This window comes from Buceros rhinoceros, unplaced genomic scaffold, assembly GCF_000710305.1.
Source record: "Buceros rhinoceros silvestris isolate BGI_N320 unplaced genomic scaffold, ASM71030v1 scaffold18856, whole genome shotgun sequence".
Taxonomy (NCBI): Eukaryota; Metazoa; Chordata; class Aves; order Bucerotiformes; family Bucerotidae; genus Buceros; species Buceros rhinoceros.
In genome coordinates, this window is record NW_010416057.1 from 12934 (window position 1) to 27515 (window position 14582).

The 14582-nt window shown below is 55.1% G+C and overlaps 1 protein-coding gene across 1 annotated transcript in view; it reads left to right on the forward strand.

Annotated features, from left to right (window-relative positions):
* Positions 1-14582, forward strand: part of ASTN1 (astrotactin 1) — a gene marked incomplete at its 5' end in the record, with an annotated part of 27229 nt that overhangs the window by 4057 nt on the left and 8590 nt on the right. Inside the window, 12 exon segments of the mRNA XM_010137670.1 lie at positions 1-58; positions 851-1024; positions 1471-1578; positions 2681-2830; positions 3607-3774; positions 3977-4061; positions 11685-11759; positions 12252-12389; positions 12744-12894; positions 13610-13776; positions 13970-14164; positions 14480-14539. The exon segment at positions 1-58 is cut by the window's left edge and continues 6 nt beyond it. Coding sequence (XP_010135972.1) covers positions 1-58; positions 851-1024; positions 1471-1578; positions 2681-2830; positions 3607-3774; positions 3977-4061; positions 11685-11759; positions 12252-12389; positions 12744-12894; positions 13610-13776; positions 13970-14164; positions 14480-14539 — 1529 coding nt within the window.

A 14582-nucleotide genomic window follows, 5' to 3' on the forward strand; every position in this document is an offset into this window, starting at 1 on the left:
CGCACCCTGGACTCGCTGCAGGGCTGCAATGAGAAGGCCAGCATGGATCTCACACCAGGTAGGGATGGAACAGGGTGGGCATGGGCTGAGCTGGGTCCCTTCCAACTCGTCTTCTCTCCATCATTCCATCCACGTATTCCCTTGAGGATTTTCCCCGTTTTTCTGGGTTTTCGTTGTGTGTGAGATGCTGGTGGCACTCTGGCTTCCGTTGCTGGGAGACCTTGCATCCAGTTGAGACCTGTCCCTGCTGAGTGGAATTGGCTGGGACAACGCAGGGTGGAGCTTTGAGGGGAAGGGCTGTGGTTCCCGCGGCCTGATGGAGAACCAGAATGGTGTCTGCTCCAATCTAGCCCATGGGACCCCCAAAATTCCCACCTATATCCCAGGATTTCTGGTATCTTCTTCAGCTGAGGTTTTTAGTAGCAAAATTCTGCTTGAGATCAGTATGATTCAGAGTTAACGCTCCCTTCTGATCACCAGCAGGGATTCTTTGAGGCTTGTAACACACACGCTCATTGGCCATGTTACAAAATGAGCCAGCAGCCTTCTTATCTGAGAGGTGGTTTGGGAAGACCACAGTGTGGTTCCTAAAGCTCTCCAGGGGATTTCTTTACAGACCTAGATATGCAGAAGTGCCCTGAGAGGCTGAATGTTGAATCTCAGCTTTTGGCTAGCTTGGTGGAGGTGCCGCTCCGCTTCAGACTTTGAAGAGCTTGTGAGGGTGCACTGGGGGCAGCTCAGCCCATTGACCACAGCACCCTGGTTGCCTCATGCAGTTTCTGGAGATGGATCCAAGAAAATCTCTATCTTTCTTAGCTCCCTCCTTTCTCTTAATCTTTATCCCTGAAAGATTTTGCCTTCAAATCTTCCTGCGCAGGGAGTGATAACGCCAAGCTGTCCCTAATGAACAAGTACAAGGACAACATCATTGCCACTAGCCCCGTGGACTCAAACCACCAGCAGGCCACACTGCTGTCCCACACCTCCAGCAGCCAGCGCAAGCGCATCAACAACAAAGCCCGAGGTAGGGTATCCCTGGGGCAGACAGAGTGCTCTGGGCTTCCACCCACCCACGCTCCAGCAACTCACTCTCTCCTGGGATGGAGAAATCGGTCCAGTGTTGGGTGAGAGGTGGGTGAGGAGGTGAGGGAAGCAGAAGAAGTGGTGTCTGCAAGGATGCAAATGCAATTGGGTTGGTTGGTTGCAAAGGTGCAGGGGGTGTTTATTGCATGGTAAGTGTTTTGTGATGCCAGCACAGCTACGGGGAGAAGTTGCAAGGTAATGGGAGCTGTGGCAGGGGCCATGGGTGCGCGTAGAGGGAAGGGGAGAAGATGCTGTCCCTGCTGCACCTGGCAGGCAGGACTCCTAGTCTGCCAGGCAAGGCTTGTCCTGAAGGGGTGATGTAGGATACGGTGCCTCGGGGTGGCATGGTGCCAGCCCTGCTGTGACTACAGTCTGTGTCCCCTGCAGCTGGCTCAGCATTTCTCAACCCCGAGGGGGACTCAGGGACAGAGGCAGACACCGATCCCCAGCTGACCTTCTACACGGACCCGTCACGAAGCCGGAGGCGCAGCCGAGGTGAGTGTGGCAGTGGAGGTGGGTGGCAAGCTGTGGCCTCTCTTGCCTTGCTTGCTCTTGGCTCTCCAGGTTCAGAGATTTTCCATCAGCACAAGATGGAAACTCAAGTGCAATTTGGTCTGCCATGGGCAGTCACAGGTCCTTGCGCCCGTAGCGGGCTGTCATTGCTCTCCGGTGGATTTTCTCAGGAGAGGATGACGTATATTCTGATTTTTTGCTGGAGGCTTCCGCCGAGCTCTGGTGTATATTAATGAGTAACATGCTTCACAGACTGGTCTGTGTGCTCCCGCGCTGCTGCTCAGCACAGTGCTGCCGTGGGGTTGCTCCAGCACCGTGCACATACGAGCTGTATGTGCAGTGGAGGATGGGGACAAGCTACGTCCCCAGGCAGGAGTCTCACCACACTGCCCTGCACCATCCCTTTGGGAGGTTTTGTCCTCCAGGAAGGAGAGTTTGTGTCTGTTTTCCCTCACTGAGCCTTGTTTGCTGGAGGGTGTCTTGTTTTTTGGGGAGGGGTAGAACTGGAGCCATCTCCTTCATACCCAGCACCCGTGCTGCGTGCTGGGAGGCTGGTTCAGACTTTGTCTCCACAGGGGATCACTCAGCCCCCAGCCAGCTTTTTCCACTCAGCTTCTTCAGCTGAGAGATTAAAAGTCAAAGACCTGCATGCCCTGGGCAGTTAGGGCTCTCCAGTGCTTTTTCAAAGGCTGTTGTCATGGCAAAATTAACCTGAGAGAAGTATCAAGAAGAAGGAGGAGGAGAAAATAGGATATTGCATTTACCTTTCTTTTCCTCAGTATCTCTGCTCTGCTTTAAAGCCCTGTTGCCACAAAGGTCTCAGTGTGCTGCGGTACAGCGGTGTGAGAGAGCCCAGGCTGCTGGGACTCAGGGAGAACCTGGCTGCAGCGAGCGGGAGGGAGGGTTGCACGGCAAAGGCTGCTTCATGCTTCTGAAAATCCGAAGTAACTCCACTTGACCAGGTCGACAATGGATTTCCAGGGGACTGGGCAGGGTCGCTGTACCCTGAGATCCCCTGGCTGCACCCCACAGTCTTCCTGGGTCCCTCAGGTCTCAGGTTTGACTGTGCTTTCATGTTTCACAGTGGGGTCCCCCCGGAGCCCTGTGAACAAGACCACACTGACCCTCATCAGTGTGACGAGCTGTGTCATCAGCCTGGTGTGCTCTTCCCACATGAACTGTCCCCTTGTTGTCAAGATCACCCTCCACGTCCCTGAGCACCTCATCGCTGATGGTGAGCACCCCACAGTCTTACCAACCCCTCCTTGCCCCATCCTGTAAGTTGCAATGGAGGGTAGGAGGAAATGACGGAGAGGACGTATGCAGGATGGGTGCAAGATGGAGGGGACAGGAGTGGGATAGAGGGTACCAGTGTGGGACAGAGAGGATGGGCACAGGACGGAGGGGATGGGCGAACGACAGAGGTGTTGTTGCGGGATGGAGGTGATGGATGCAGGATGGAGGGGACAGATGTGAGATGAAGGGTACCAGTGTGGGAGTGAGGGATGGAGGGTGCAGGATGGAGGGGATGGGCACAGAACAGAGGAGGCAGATGCAGCACAAAGATGGCTGTTGCGGGACAGAGGTGATGGGTGCACAGTGGAGGGGACAGGCATGGGATGAGGTTATCAGTGGAGGACACAGCGGACAGGTGCAGGATGGAGGGAATGGGCACAAGACTGAGGGGACCGTTGTGGGACAGAGAGGATGGGTATGGGATGGAATGGGCCATCGTGGGATGAAGGACATCACTGTGAGACAGAGGGGACAGGCACAGGTTAGGGGGGGCTGCCATGGGATGAGGAGACAGGCACGGGATGGAGGGGACCATCACAGGGCAGAGGGGATGGGCACGGGACAGAAGGATTCCCTGTGGAGCAGAGAGGGCTGTTGCAGGATGCAGGGCACTGTCTCAAGACGAAGGGGATGGACAGGGGATGGAGGGGCCCGTCATGAGACGGAGGGATCAGCAGCAGGTTGCCACCACTGACTCCACCCTGTTGGTGGCAGGGAGCCGGTTCATCCTTCTGGAGGGGAGCCAGCTGGATGCCAGCGACTGGCTGAACCCGGCACAGGTCGTCCTCTTCTCCCAGCAAAATTCCAGTGGGCCTTGGGCCCTGGACCTCTGCGCCCGGCGCCTCCTTGACCCCTGCGAGCACCAGTGCGACCCTGAGACTGGTAGGTTGTCAGGTGATTGGGTGGGTTTGGGAGCTCACCTCTGCCTGCTCAACCCGGCTTTGGTGGGAAGATGTTTCTCACCTTGCTCCATGAGCGGGAGCGGAGCTGCTGAGTCTCCCAGGTGGCTGCCGGCTGGGTTCGGCAGGGAAGCACGTGGAAAGCCTGGTCCTCTCAAGTCCCTCATGTCCCCCCCTCTCTGCAGGTGAGTGTCTCTGCTATGAAGGCTACATGAAGGACCCCGTGCATAAGCACCTCTGCATCCGGAATGAATGGGGAACGAACCAGGGGTGAGTGCACTGCTGCAGCATGCCCGGGCTTGGATTGTCCTTGCAGGAGTTGCTGGGCTTCAACGGCAGTTGGGCTGTGGCAGATCCCCTTGGGTGAAAGAGTCAGAGGCTTTCAGTGAATTGTAAGGTCAGCGCACTGCTGGGTTCTGTGGCAGGGCTGCGGAAGGTGAGGGTTTCTGTCCTTCGGAATAATCAGAGATGATGTAGAAGAGGCCATTGCTAGGTTTCAGAGTGAACACCCCATGGAGAAGACGGAGGCTGCTCCTCTTCCCCTTGTGGGTGCTCTCCTTGGCATCTTGCACTTCACAGGGCTTTTGGTTTGGGTGTGCGAGGTGTCAGAAGAGGGCTAAGGTCAGGCTGTGGTCCCCAGCAGAGGGGGGACGCTGCTGGATGGGGACTCCCCTTTGAAAATGGAGTAAATTGGATGCTTAATGCCATGGCATGAGGGAACAGAACAGTCGCCGTCTGCTCCACGGCTTTGCACATTTGGAAGTGCAAAGGGAAAATTTTCTGATGTTTTGGCAGCAATTTTGTGGGAGATCCCAAACGTTCCTGTCTCTCTGTGACCCTTGATGGGTGCTCTATCTGGTCCTTAACATTCATGGATCTCTGACATGCAGATGGGGACTTCCAGGGATGGCTGGAGGTAGTGTGCAGAAGACACCCCCAAAAAACAGAGGCTGCATATGCCCTGGCCCCTCCAAACCCCCTTTTTCTTCCCCTCGTCTCATTGTGCCGCAGCTGGATCCCCACACGTGGCAGGTCGTGGCAGGATGCCCTCTCTGAAGTCATTAGTGTTCACAGTTGGAAGAGAAAATCATCAAAGGCTGGGCTTGGCAGCACCCCCGCCGTGCTGCTGCGCTGGAGGATGGCAGATGCAAGGGACTGCCTGCACCGGCCAGCCCTGGCTGCGTCCCTTTGAATTGGAGCCTGGGGAGAGCACCGTGCTCTGCCTCCAGCCCCCTTCTCCGGGGTGTTTTTTGATTTTAAAAGCAATTTAGCAATTAAACCCAGTGCAAAGCGCTGGCCAGGGGAGACGAGGGCAGCTGTCCTGGGTGCCCTGAGCTAGGCTGGGGACAGGATGATGCTCGTGAGACAAGTGGCCCTGTGCTGGGGATGTCTTGAGTGGTGTGAGCAGGATCCCCAAACCACTGTGAGGTGGAAAATGAAAGCAAAAATACAGCTCCCTGCCCTGTTTGTCCCCAGGGGACAAGTGTCTAACAGGGATGTCCTCAGCTCCTCTGTGCCCATCTAATAAGAGGCACTGAGCGATGGGGACTGGGGCGTGGGAGGGCGTATTCCCCCTGCCAGGGACTTGCCCGTTTGGAGAAGTGTTGAGTTTAGGAATGTCTCACAGTGTGTTGGAACGAGCCCCCACAAGGCTTTGGTACAGCCTGTGCCTCGGTCAGGGCTACCAGCAGTTTCCTGGACCCACCACCTTGCAAAAACAAGAAGGGAAATGACGGTCCATTGAGGCAGGCGGTAAAAATGGGCAAATAAAAATGGAGAAGCATTTGCTTCCTTCCCCTCTGCTTTTCCTTTGCTCCTGGCTGTGGGACTGCAGCTTCACACTTTTCCTTCCATGCACATTGCTCTACTTTAGCTTCTTCCCAATCTAGCTGCTCCATCATCTAAAGGGAAATTGGAGGAAAAGCTGCTTCCATTGGGAAATGGGAAAAAATACAGATGGTAAGAAGCCGGAGAGAGGCAGGCAGGACAAATCCATTCTTGCAGCTCTCTGGACCTGTTCACAGCTCCAGACACGACTTTAGCCGCAGCAATGCCGGCCCGAAGGGTGCTCAGGACCCACTCCGTTCCATCGGGTCGGGACCGCTTTTCAGACCCAGCTCCATTCCGATGACCCCACGGAGTCTTCTCCATGTCCATCCTTGAGCCTCTGCCTTTCCTGCTGCGACAGCATTCATACCTGGCTGGGAAACATGTTGTCTTGGGTCTCTTCTTATATACTCGAGTTAGCTATGAGAAATTATATGCAGCATTGCCAACATACTTTTCTGTTTGGGGCAGAGAAGAAGCCTAGCAGATGTCTTTTTCCCCAAGATGCAACACAGCTGTAGAACGTGGTGGGACCATCGAAGTCATTCTGCCCTTCTCTGGGCTCTCGAGAAGGCTCCAGCGCTGCAGTGTCGGGGCTTTTTCAGCACCACCCTTTGAGAGCTCCTCTCTAGAGCTGTTTGGAACTGGAGTCATTTTGTTTCTTCCTTGAACCTGACAGATTTTTGTCTCAGAAAATGGTAGCAGTTGAAAGCACACGTAACCATCCCTGCCTGCAGCTGCCGTTATTGATAGGGGCTCTTGAAAGCATGTCCACCATCAGCATCGTGATGAGGATTTTTTTTCTCTGCAGCATCTGTTCCTGATGTCCAGGTGCTGCTTGGTGTAGCTCTGCGGGCAAGGGTTTCTGATGGTGAGGGCTCTCCACCTGTCCAAGGTGTCCCCTGTGAATCCTTGGCCTCCAGAGGGTCGTGTCTCTGATGAACTCCCTTTGGCCCAGCAGAACCATCTCGTCAGGTCCCATTTTACTGAATACTTCTGAATATTTACTGTTTTGCTTGTAGCATTAAGCTGGTATTTACGTTCTTTTTGGGGTGGAGATTGAGCTGCCAGGCCACGCTGCCATTTGTCGTGCTAATCGGCTCTCCCTCAGCTCTAGCCTAGCAAGGTTGCCTACAGACTCACCTGAAAAAGATGTCTGCAAATCCTCTACTCTCTTCCCCCACCGCAGGGTGACATCAACTGTGCCTGAATAATTTCTGACCATTGTTTGCCTAGTATGTTCCTAACCCCTCCAACAGTGAAACGATGCGCTGCAGCCACGGGTAGCATGAGCCACACGGCGATTCAGTCCCCAGAGAGGCCACCCTGGCTCTTAGCAAAAGAAGGTCAGCAAAGCAGGACCTGGGGACTACGAAATCCCCTGGTGAGCTTGGGGAGGTACGGCTTCTTTTGTTTTCCTAGGATGGTGTTTTTGCCTGAAAACTCGTTTCAATGCATTGGTTTAGGTAGGTTTGCCATTGGTTTGGTTTTATTTGCAGTGATTATGGGTTGACTTTGTGTCTGTTCACTCGGCAGCATCTCATTTTCTCGGGAAGGCGAGCTCATCTTTGAACTTTATTGGCAGTGGCAGCGAGGCTTTGTGCGTGGTGTGTATTTTGGGTACCGTGCTGAGATCCATGCCTCCCCAGTACATCTTTTACCCAATGCATCCGGGCCCTAAAGCCTCATCAGTTTCTTAAAAAATAAGATCTTTTTGATCATGAGTAGCAGATACATTTGATCAGCTGCTTTTTTTTTGTGTGTGTTGCTTTTCAGCTGTTTTAAACAAATCTGTCTAGTGCTATTTGTGTGTTCACGGTCTGTCTTCCCACTTTGATACGCATTGTTAATTAGCTGCTTTTCGGCACTCGCTCTAACGTTTCCCGGGTAGGATGCAGTTGCCAGCAATCCAACTAACCCTGCCTCATCTTTGCTCATCAAACCAAATTCCTGCAGTTGCTTCGTGGTACGATTCAACCGAAAGTCAAATCAGCTTGTTCTGCCTGTAGTTAATAAACTGTTACCTGCCTGCATTTGTGCTTCTTCATCTCAGCCCTTAGATCCATCATGCGATGACCTGTGGCTTTCCCATCCCCACATGCTCTTCTTTTCCAAGTGCTCTTTTCAGACACCCAGATGAGATGTAAGACAGTCTGCATGTAAGGGGTATGTATCAACGTGCCCTTTCAGCTGCTAATGGGCTTCACCCCAGCGCAGGGAGGTTTTAGGCCAGTCCAAGGCAATTTGGCAAAGGCATCCGGCTGAGCGCTCTCATCCGCTCCTAGCAGCTAGCAAGTAGGGGCACCCCAGCCGTCTCCTGTGCAGGGCAGGTTACCCCTTTCTCCACCCTGCAGCCTTGCAGCCATTTTTCCCAGCACAGGACCCGCATTAGCGCAGCAGCCCGTGCCGTGCTCACCTACCTCCCCTCCACTCCCTGCGGTGCCTCTTCTCTTCTGCACGCAGTTATCCCCCTCCCTGGCCTTGCACCTGCTCCTCCTGTCCCATCCCCGGGCACCATTCACTCCCCACCCCACAGAGGTGCCAGGGACACTCTGAAGTGACAAGGACAACACTTCTCCTTCTTAAAGGCTTTTTTTTCTCTTCTCTTTTTTCCCCACCCCTTTCTCTATCTTTTTTTCCCCCTCTGCCTCTCTTATCCCCTGCTGTGTGCCTCGGCTTTGCGAGCTTGAAGGACAGCCAGATAAAAAGCTTCTCTTTCTTTCAGATCCTTTCACCAAACCGCCCATCCGCCTCCTCCTCCCGCCTCATTCTCCTCGCAGATTTACGGGCAGCCCAGGGAGAAAGTGCCGGCATTAGCATTTTTAATAAAGAGCTGCTTGGAAGGGATGGCAGGGGGTGGGGAGATGGGACAGGGACAGACATCAGCAGCTGAAGACTGAGCAAAGCCGTTGCAGAGCAAAGTGAAGTCAAGAAGGAGGGAGGACAGGCATCGCTGACGGGAGAAGTTGGCAGCTCAGTGCTCATGTCGCATCTGCTCTCTGCTCAGTCCCCATCAGGATGATGCTAGATCTTCATGGGTCCCTCTTTGGGCATCGTGGAGAGTGGGTCCTGGGGCTGCAGGAGAGTGCAGACACTGCAGGGATGCTTCTGGTCTGTTCACCCTGGGATTGATCTCCTGAGCTGCCACTGATGGGATGCAGTGAGCGTCTTTGTCTGTGCTGCTCGGTCCCAGCAGGGACTTGGAGCTGGTGCTTTGATGCCGTGATGGGGTTTGGCATGGCCATCCTCATGCTGCTGGCTGGTTGGAAACCACCAGGAGCACAGGGTGTCAGGGAACCCGACTTGAGGTCACCTGTTTCAGTCTGTAACATCTGACCACCTTCTCCTCCAGTGGCATTTCAGCCACCTTCACGTACAGTGACTTCGCAGTGCCTTCTGCAAAGACCCTCTCCTGCAGCACCCTCGACACCCCCTGCCAGGTCCCCTCAGAACAGATACTTTGGGTTGGCATCATGGTTGCACCCTGCAGGTGCTGGCTTTTGATTCCTCATCCCACCCATCTTGTCTAGAAGAACTTTTCAGGGAGTGAGGACCAGCAGGAACATAGTTCTTGATGCTTGGGGCTGCAATTCGAGCGTGGCTGAAGTCCATGCTCAAATGGACTGAGGTGGTTTGAGAGCATCACCAGCAGCACGAGGTCTGGAGGGCTTAGCAGGCATTTTGAGAACTTCCGTAAGCTCAAGCCTGGATCTGGAGCAAAGTTTAGCTGATGGTCCACCTGGAAAAAAAGCAAGGAGGCTTGAAGATTGTCCTGAGGATGCACTGGCAATGCTTTGGACGTGGGAAGTTGCTGATGGAGCGCGGGGAGTTTGCTGGTTCTCAGCTGCCCTGGTGATCCCCCATAGTGTTGTTTCAGATGCCTACCTGAGTGTCGAGGCTTGCCATGAACTGTCATTTCCGGCCCATTTAATCCAACCTGATCAGGTGCAGACCCACTTTCCTTTGTGACCTCTCAAGGCCAAAATACCTGCCAAGAGCAACAAAAACGAGAGCAGCAAGGTTCCTCCAGTGATCACAGAGAGTAAGGACACATGCTTGTGTGCACGGGAGAGGAAGGAGGGGGCGAAAGAGCAGCAGAGGCACAGGGGCACAAGGCAGCGATGGAGGAAATGAAGTGTGCCTGGGGGAGGAGATCTCGCCCCGTCCTCTGCAGCAGAAAGTACAAGTCAGCAAGGGCGTGCGGGTGCAAATGTCAGTGTCGAGCTCCTGGAGAACTTCCTCGGAGGCGAGGATGGATAAGTGCCTCTTGTTGAGCTGGAGGTCTTGTATGGAGACCATCTCAGGGCTTACCTGCAGAAGGTCCTTGCAGGTGTAGTGGTGCCTGGCAGCACTGGTTGTCCCCTGCCATGTAGGCATGTAGCTGAAGGCTGCACATTCTTTTTAACGGGCCTTTTTTGACCCTGAGTGGAGAGAGTGGGGTAGGCTGGGAAAATGCCACACCGTCCCTTCCTGGAGTGTTGAAACCTCTTCACCAGTTCAAAGCCATCATCACACAGATTTTAGCCACAGTTGGCAACTGCACTCTGGGTGGACACAACGCTACCTGGGCACTGATTTCCATCTCCCAGGCAGGTCCAAGCCTGGGAGTCTAGGCTGTGTGTCCAGCTGTGTTGGCACCCCTGGGCTGCCAGATGTTCTGTCCAGCAGAGGTCTGGCAGCTGCCATGCCTCCACAGCATCTGTCCCAGCGCTGAGCTCTGCTGCAAGCCAAGAGCGGCTCTCCATAACCGCTTTTTCATCCAAGTCGATGAGGAACAATGCCCTGCCTCTGCTTTTGTTCCCTGCCTGCCGTGCTCCTGAGAAGCAAGAATAAAGCCCATCTGCGGGAGCACTGGAAGACGGAGGCACGGAGCATTCAAGACGTCGGTGAGATGTGAGGAGCACATCGCTTTCTGGCCAGAGCTGACCTCATTCGTGGCAATCCGATCCGCGGGTTGAATGTAATCCCCCGCTCCCAGCCGACTGGACGGGGAAATGGCATTGTATTCCAGCGAGGAAATGAGACGGCACACTGTAATCCTGCAATCAGGAGTTTTATTTTATTTTATTTTTTTTGTCCTAGCTGAAATAACTTCAGATTAGAAATTAAAGTGCTTGTGCAGAAGAGCTGTAATTGCCTCTGGAGAAAATCCCGGGGCTTGTCGGCAGCACCTGATACTCTCACCCTGAATTTTAACAGCAGTGATGCGATGGGACGGAAAATCTCTTTCTCTGCCCAGCTCTGAGCTCTTGCAAAGGGGATTTGGAGCTTTACGATTTGGTTGCGGGGTTCGTGTTGCCTGATTCAGAGCGCACCGTGGTCGGGTCTCTGTGCCTCCCCTTGCTCTGCCTTGTCAGCCTCTCTCTGCCAGCGGGGCTGTGCTGCTGAGGACGCATGTCCCAAGGTGTCGTGGCTGCGGATGTCCCACTGAATCATGGTAGCACATCACGCAGCGCTATCTAGGACAGCAGGGATGGAGGATATGGGACCATCAGGTCTTCAGCCTCCTGCTTGGCTCCAAGCTTCCAGTTCTCTTCCAGACTCCTTTGAAAGATCCCTCAGGGACTGGGGCTTCCCCAGCTCCCCTCCTGAAACAGTGAAACCCGAGGGGAATGAGGCAGGCGGTGAGGCTGTGGCCCCGGACCTGTCATGCTCCCTTGCAAGAGCCTTGTAGAGAGGGTTCAGCTGCGTTTCTCTTTGCAGCTTGATGGCTGTGATGCAAATCCCTGAAACAGGCATCAGGCAGGCGATATCTGAGTGCGAGGGAGCGTGAGGCTTGTGGATGTGGGGGGAACTGGAGTGCAGTGTACCCCAAAATAAAGGGTGTGATATACCACTGACCCACTGGCAAATTGTGGCTGCGGGGAAGATATGATGTCATGGGAACCCCGAAATCAAAATTTTGGATGTGGGGCTATTTTATGAGCTGGTTCTGGCTTGGTTTGAGCCTTCAGGTCTCCGGACCCCTCTGCACATGAGCTGGGGACTAAGCAGGGGAAATGTTCTGGGCTGTGAGTGGCGGCAGGGGCACGATGCTGGTGCGATGCTCCTGGGCTTCTCTTCCAGGCCTTGGCCATACACCATCTTCCAACGTGGCTTTGACTTGGTGCTGGGCGAGCAGCCGTCTGACAAGATTTTTCGGTAAGTGGTAAAGGCAACTTGGTCAGCACATTCTGGGGCTCAAAAACATGACTCAGGGAATACGGGCAGGCTGATAGTCCAGCTGGTGGAGTAGAGCACAGCTGGCCCATGCCACCTCCTGGGACGTGTGAGCATGGCCAGGAAGGTCCTACTACAGCTGCCATGTGGGATGGTGGATGTCCAGCAGTCAGTTCCTCCTTTCCGTTCATGATGAGTGCAAGGTTTAGGCTCTGAAGGAGGATTTCTGCTGAAAAGTGAAGTGCCTGCCTTTTTTTTTTTTAAATGTGCTTATATGTTCTTTTACGTGTGCTTTTTGGGGGTCATATAGGTGCATTTGGAGGAGCCACTCCACTTTACCCTGTCCATCTGCCTTTGCTCGGGCTGGCATCCCCGCAGGGCAGCAGGAAGCTTCAAGGGCTTGGTTTGGGGTAGAGCCGTCGCTCTGGGCTCAGCGTTTCCCTCCATGCCAGCCTTTGCTGCTCTCCCTGGCAGGTTCACCTACACTTTGGGCGAAGGCATGTGGCTGCCACTGAGCAAGAGCTTTGTCATCCCACCGGCTGAGCTGGCCATCAACCCTTCGGCCAAATGCAAGACTGACATGACGGTGATGGAGGATGCAGTGGAGGTCAGGTAGGTGCAATGGCAGGGCGAGGGTGTTTGGGAGGCATTCAAGTAAAAAATGAACTGACGGTGCCCCCGTGAACTGAGAGGGCACATTTTGCAGATGGAGGCTAGTCCATCTATTAACCTGCCTCTCTTTGGTGCCTGCAAAGCTGAGCCTCATCAGGTAGCAGGAGGTAGCTCTCATCATCTCAGTAGCTCCAGCATCCTTCTAAAAGCTTGGCTGCCATGCAGCTCTCTGTCAGCCCGAGGGAAACCTGAGCTCCAGAAAAATCCACATGGCAGCCACAGTCATGCGCACATTCACAACGTCTCATCAGAGCAGTGACTAAACTCCTCTTCCTCTTCCTCTTCTCCTCGCAGGGAAGAGCTGATGACCTCCTCCTCCTTCGACAGCCTGGAGGTCCTCCTTGACTCCTTTGGCCCTGTCCGTGACTGCTCCCGGGACAACGGGGGCTGCAGCAAGAACTTCCGCTGCATCTCAGACCGCAAGCTGGACTCGACAGGCTGTGTGGTGCGTGACCCTCCAGGGACCCACAGATCTCTTTGGGTGTGAGCACAGGGAGGAAGGGCGGAATGAGAAGGGCTGCGTTCTCCCTCCCTTCCTCCACCCTGTCACTTCAGGATGGGTATTTCAGTGTTGTTTTTCCATCGGGAAGAGGTGGTTCTGGGCTGGCATCTCCTTTGTCCCTGTCCTTGCTGCATGCACACATGAGGGAGCAAGAGCCCATCTACTTGCTGGCTCTCCAGAAGGTCCCATGTCACTCACGTGTGTCCCCTGTCACTGCAGCTGCTTTGCTGTGCAGGGAAAGCGCATGGCCGGAACAGGAGGGGTTTGTGGGGCTGGGGCGTCCTGCTGCGATGCCACCGGAGCTGGGCGCCGGGGTGGGGAGGCTGTGAGCATGGGGCAGCGTGGGGATTGGAAAGGGCAGCATTGCTTTGGCGCTCACCAGAGCTGGCTGCCAGTGAGCGGGGTTGATGCCAGCACATTACCTTGTTGGGGGTGGCTCGGGGGGCTCCCACCACAGGGGCTGAACTCCCCACGGGCAGAGGAGGCAGGAGCAATATCTGCAGCTGTGGGTGGTGTTGCCACCATCTGTCCTGCAGCCCCTGAGCATCACTCAGGCTGCAATTTCCAGTGGAGAGCAGTGCTGGCGCCCTCCCAACCATCTCACCCCTGGGGCCAGATTTCTTCCCTGGGGGCTTCACATCTTGCTTCCCCCCACCAGTGCCCTACGGGACTGAGCCCCATGAAGGATGGCACAGGCTGCTACGATCGTCATGTCGGCGTGGACTGCTCGGATGGCTTCAACGGGGGCTGCGAGCAGCTGTGCCTGCAACAGATGGTCCCCCTGCCCGAGGAGCCCCTGCTGTACAACATCCTCATGTTCTGTGGGTGAGTGCCCCATCATGGCCCTGGCCTCAGGGACACCCCCGAGGTGCTGCTGAGCCTTGCTGCTGCCACCCTGAGCTCATGGGGTTGGGTGGCTTGGGAGGGAAGAATGGTGACCCTGCGGGGAGGGCCTGGCAGCACCAGTCCCCAGCAGTGGGGGCTGCGTCTGAGGGTGGACCACATGCTGGCTTCCCAGGTGCATCGAGGACTACAAGCTGGGCACGGACAGGCGGTCGTGTCAGCTCATCTCAGAGTCATGCGCCGAGGCAGGGGACTGTGGTGAGCCCCGTGAGCTGCCCATGAATCAGACACTCTTTGGGGAGCTCTTCTATGGCTACAACAACCACTCCAAGGAGGTGGCTGCAGGGCAGGTGCTCAAAGGGACATTCAGGTGAGTTGGGGATGTGGGGAGGTGACCCCAGGAGGGTCAGACCTTGCTGACCTCTCCAAGAAGGTAGCATGGGAAGCAGCCTGGGGCTGGACCTTAGCAGACTGCATCCGCATCTGGCCAAGCTTTGCAGGAGATGGAGGGGCTGGTGGGAGGACACATCTGAAGCTTTCCAGAGTAGACACCTTTGTGACCCATACTCAAAGGAAAGGCTTGGTGCTGGGTGGCTTTTTGGGATGGATCACTGGCTGGTGGGGATGATCCCAGCCAGTTCCCCTGTCCTCCAGCTCTGCCCTCCTCTCTGTAATTAAATTCCAGGCAGAACAATTTTGCCCGGGGCCTGGAGCAGCAGCTGCCAGATGGGCTAGTGGTGGCCACGGGGCCCCTGGAGAACCAGTGCCAAAAGGAGCTCTCCGACCCC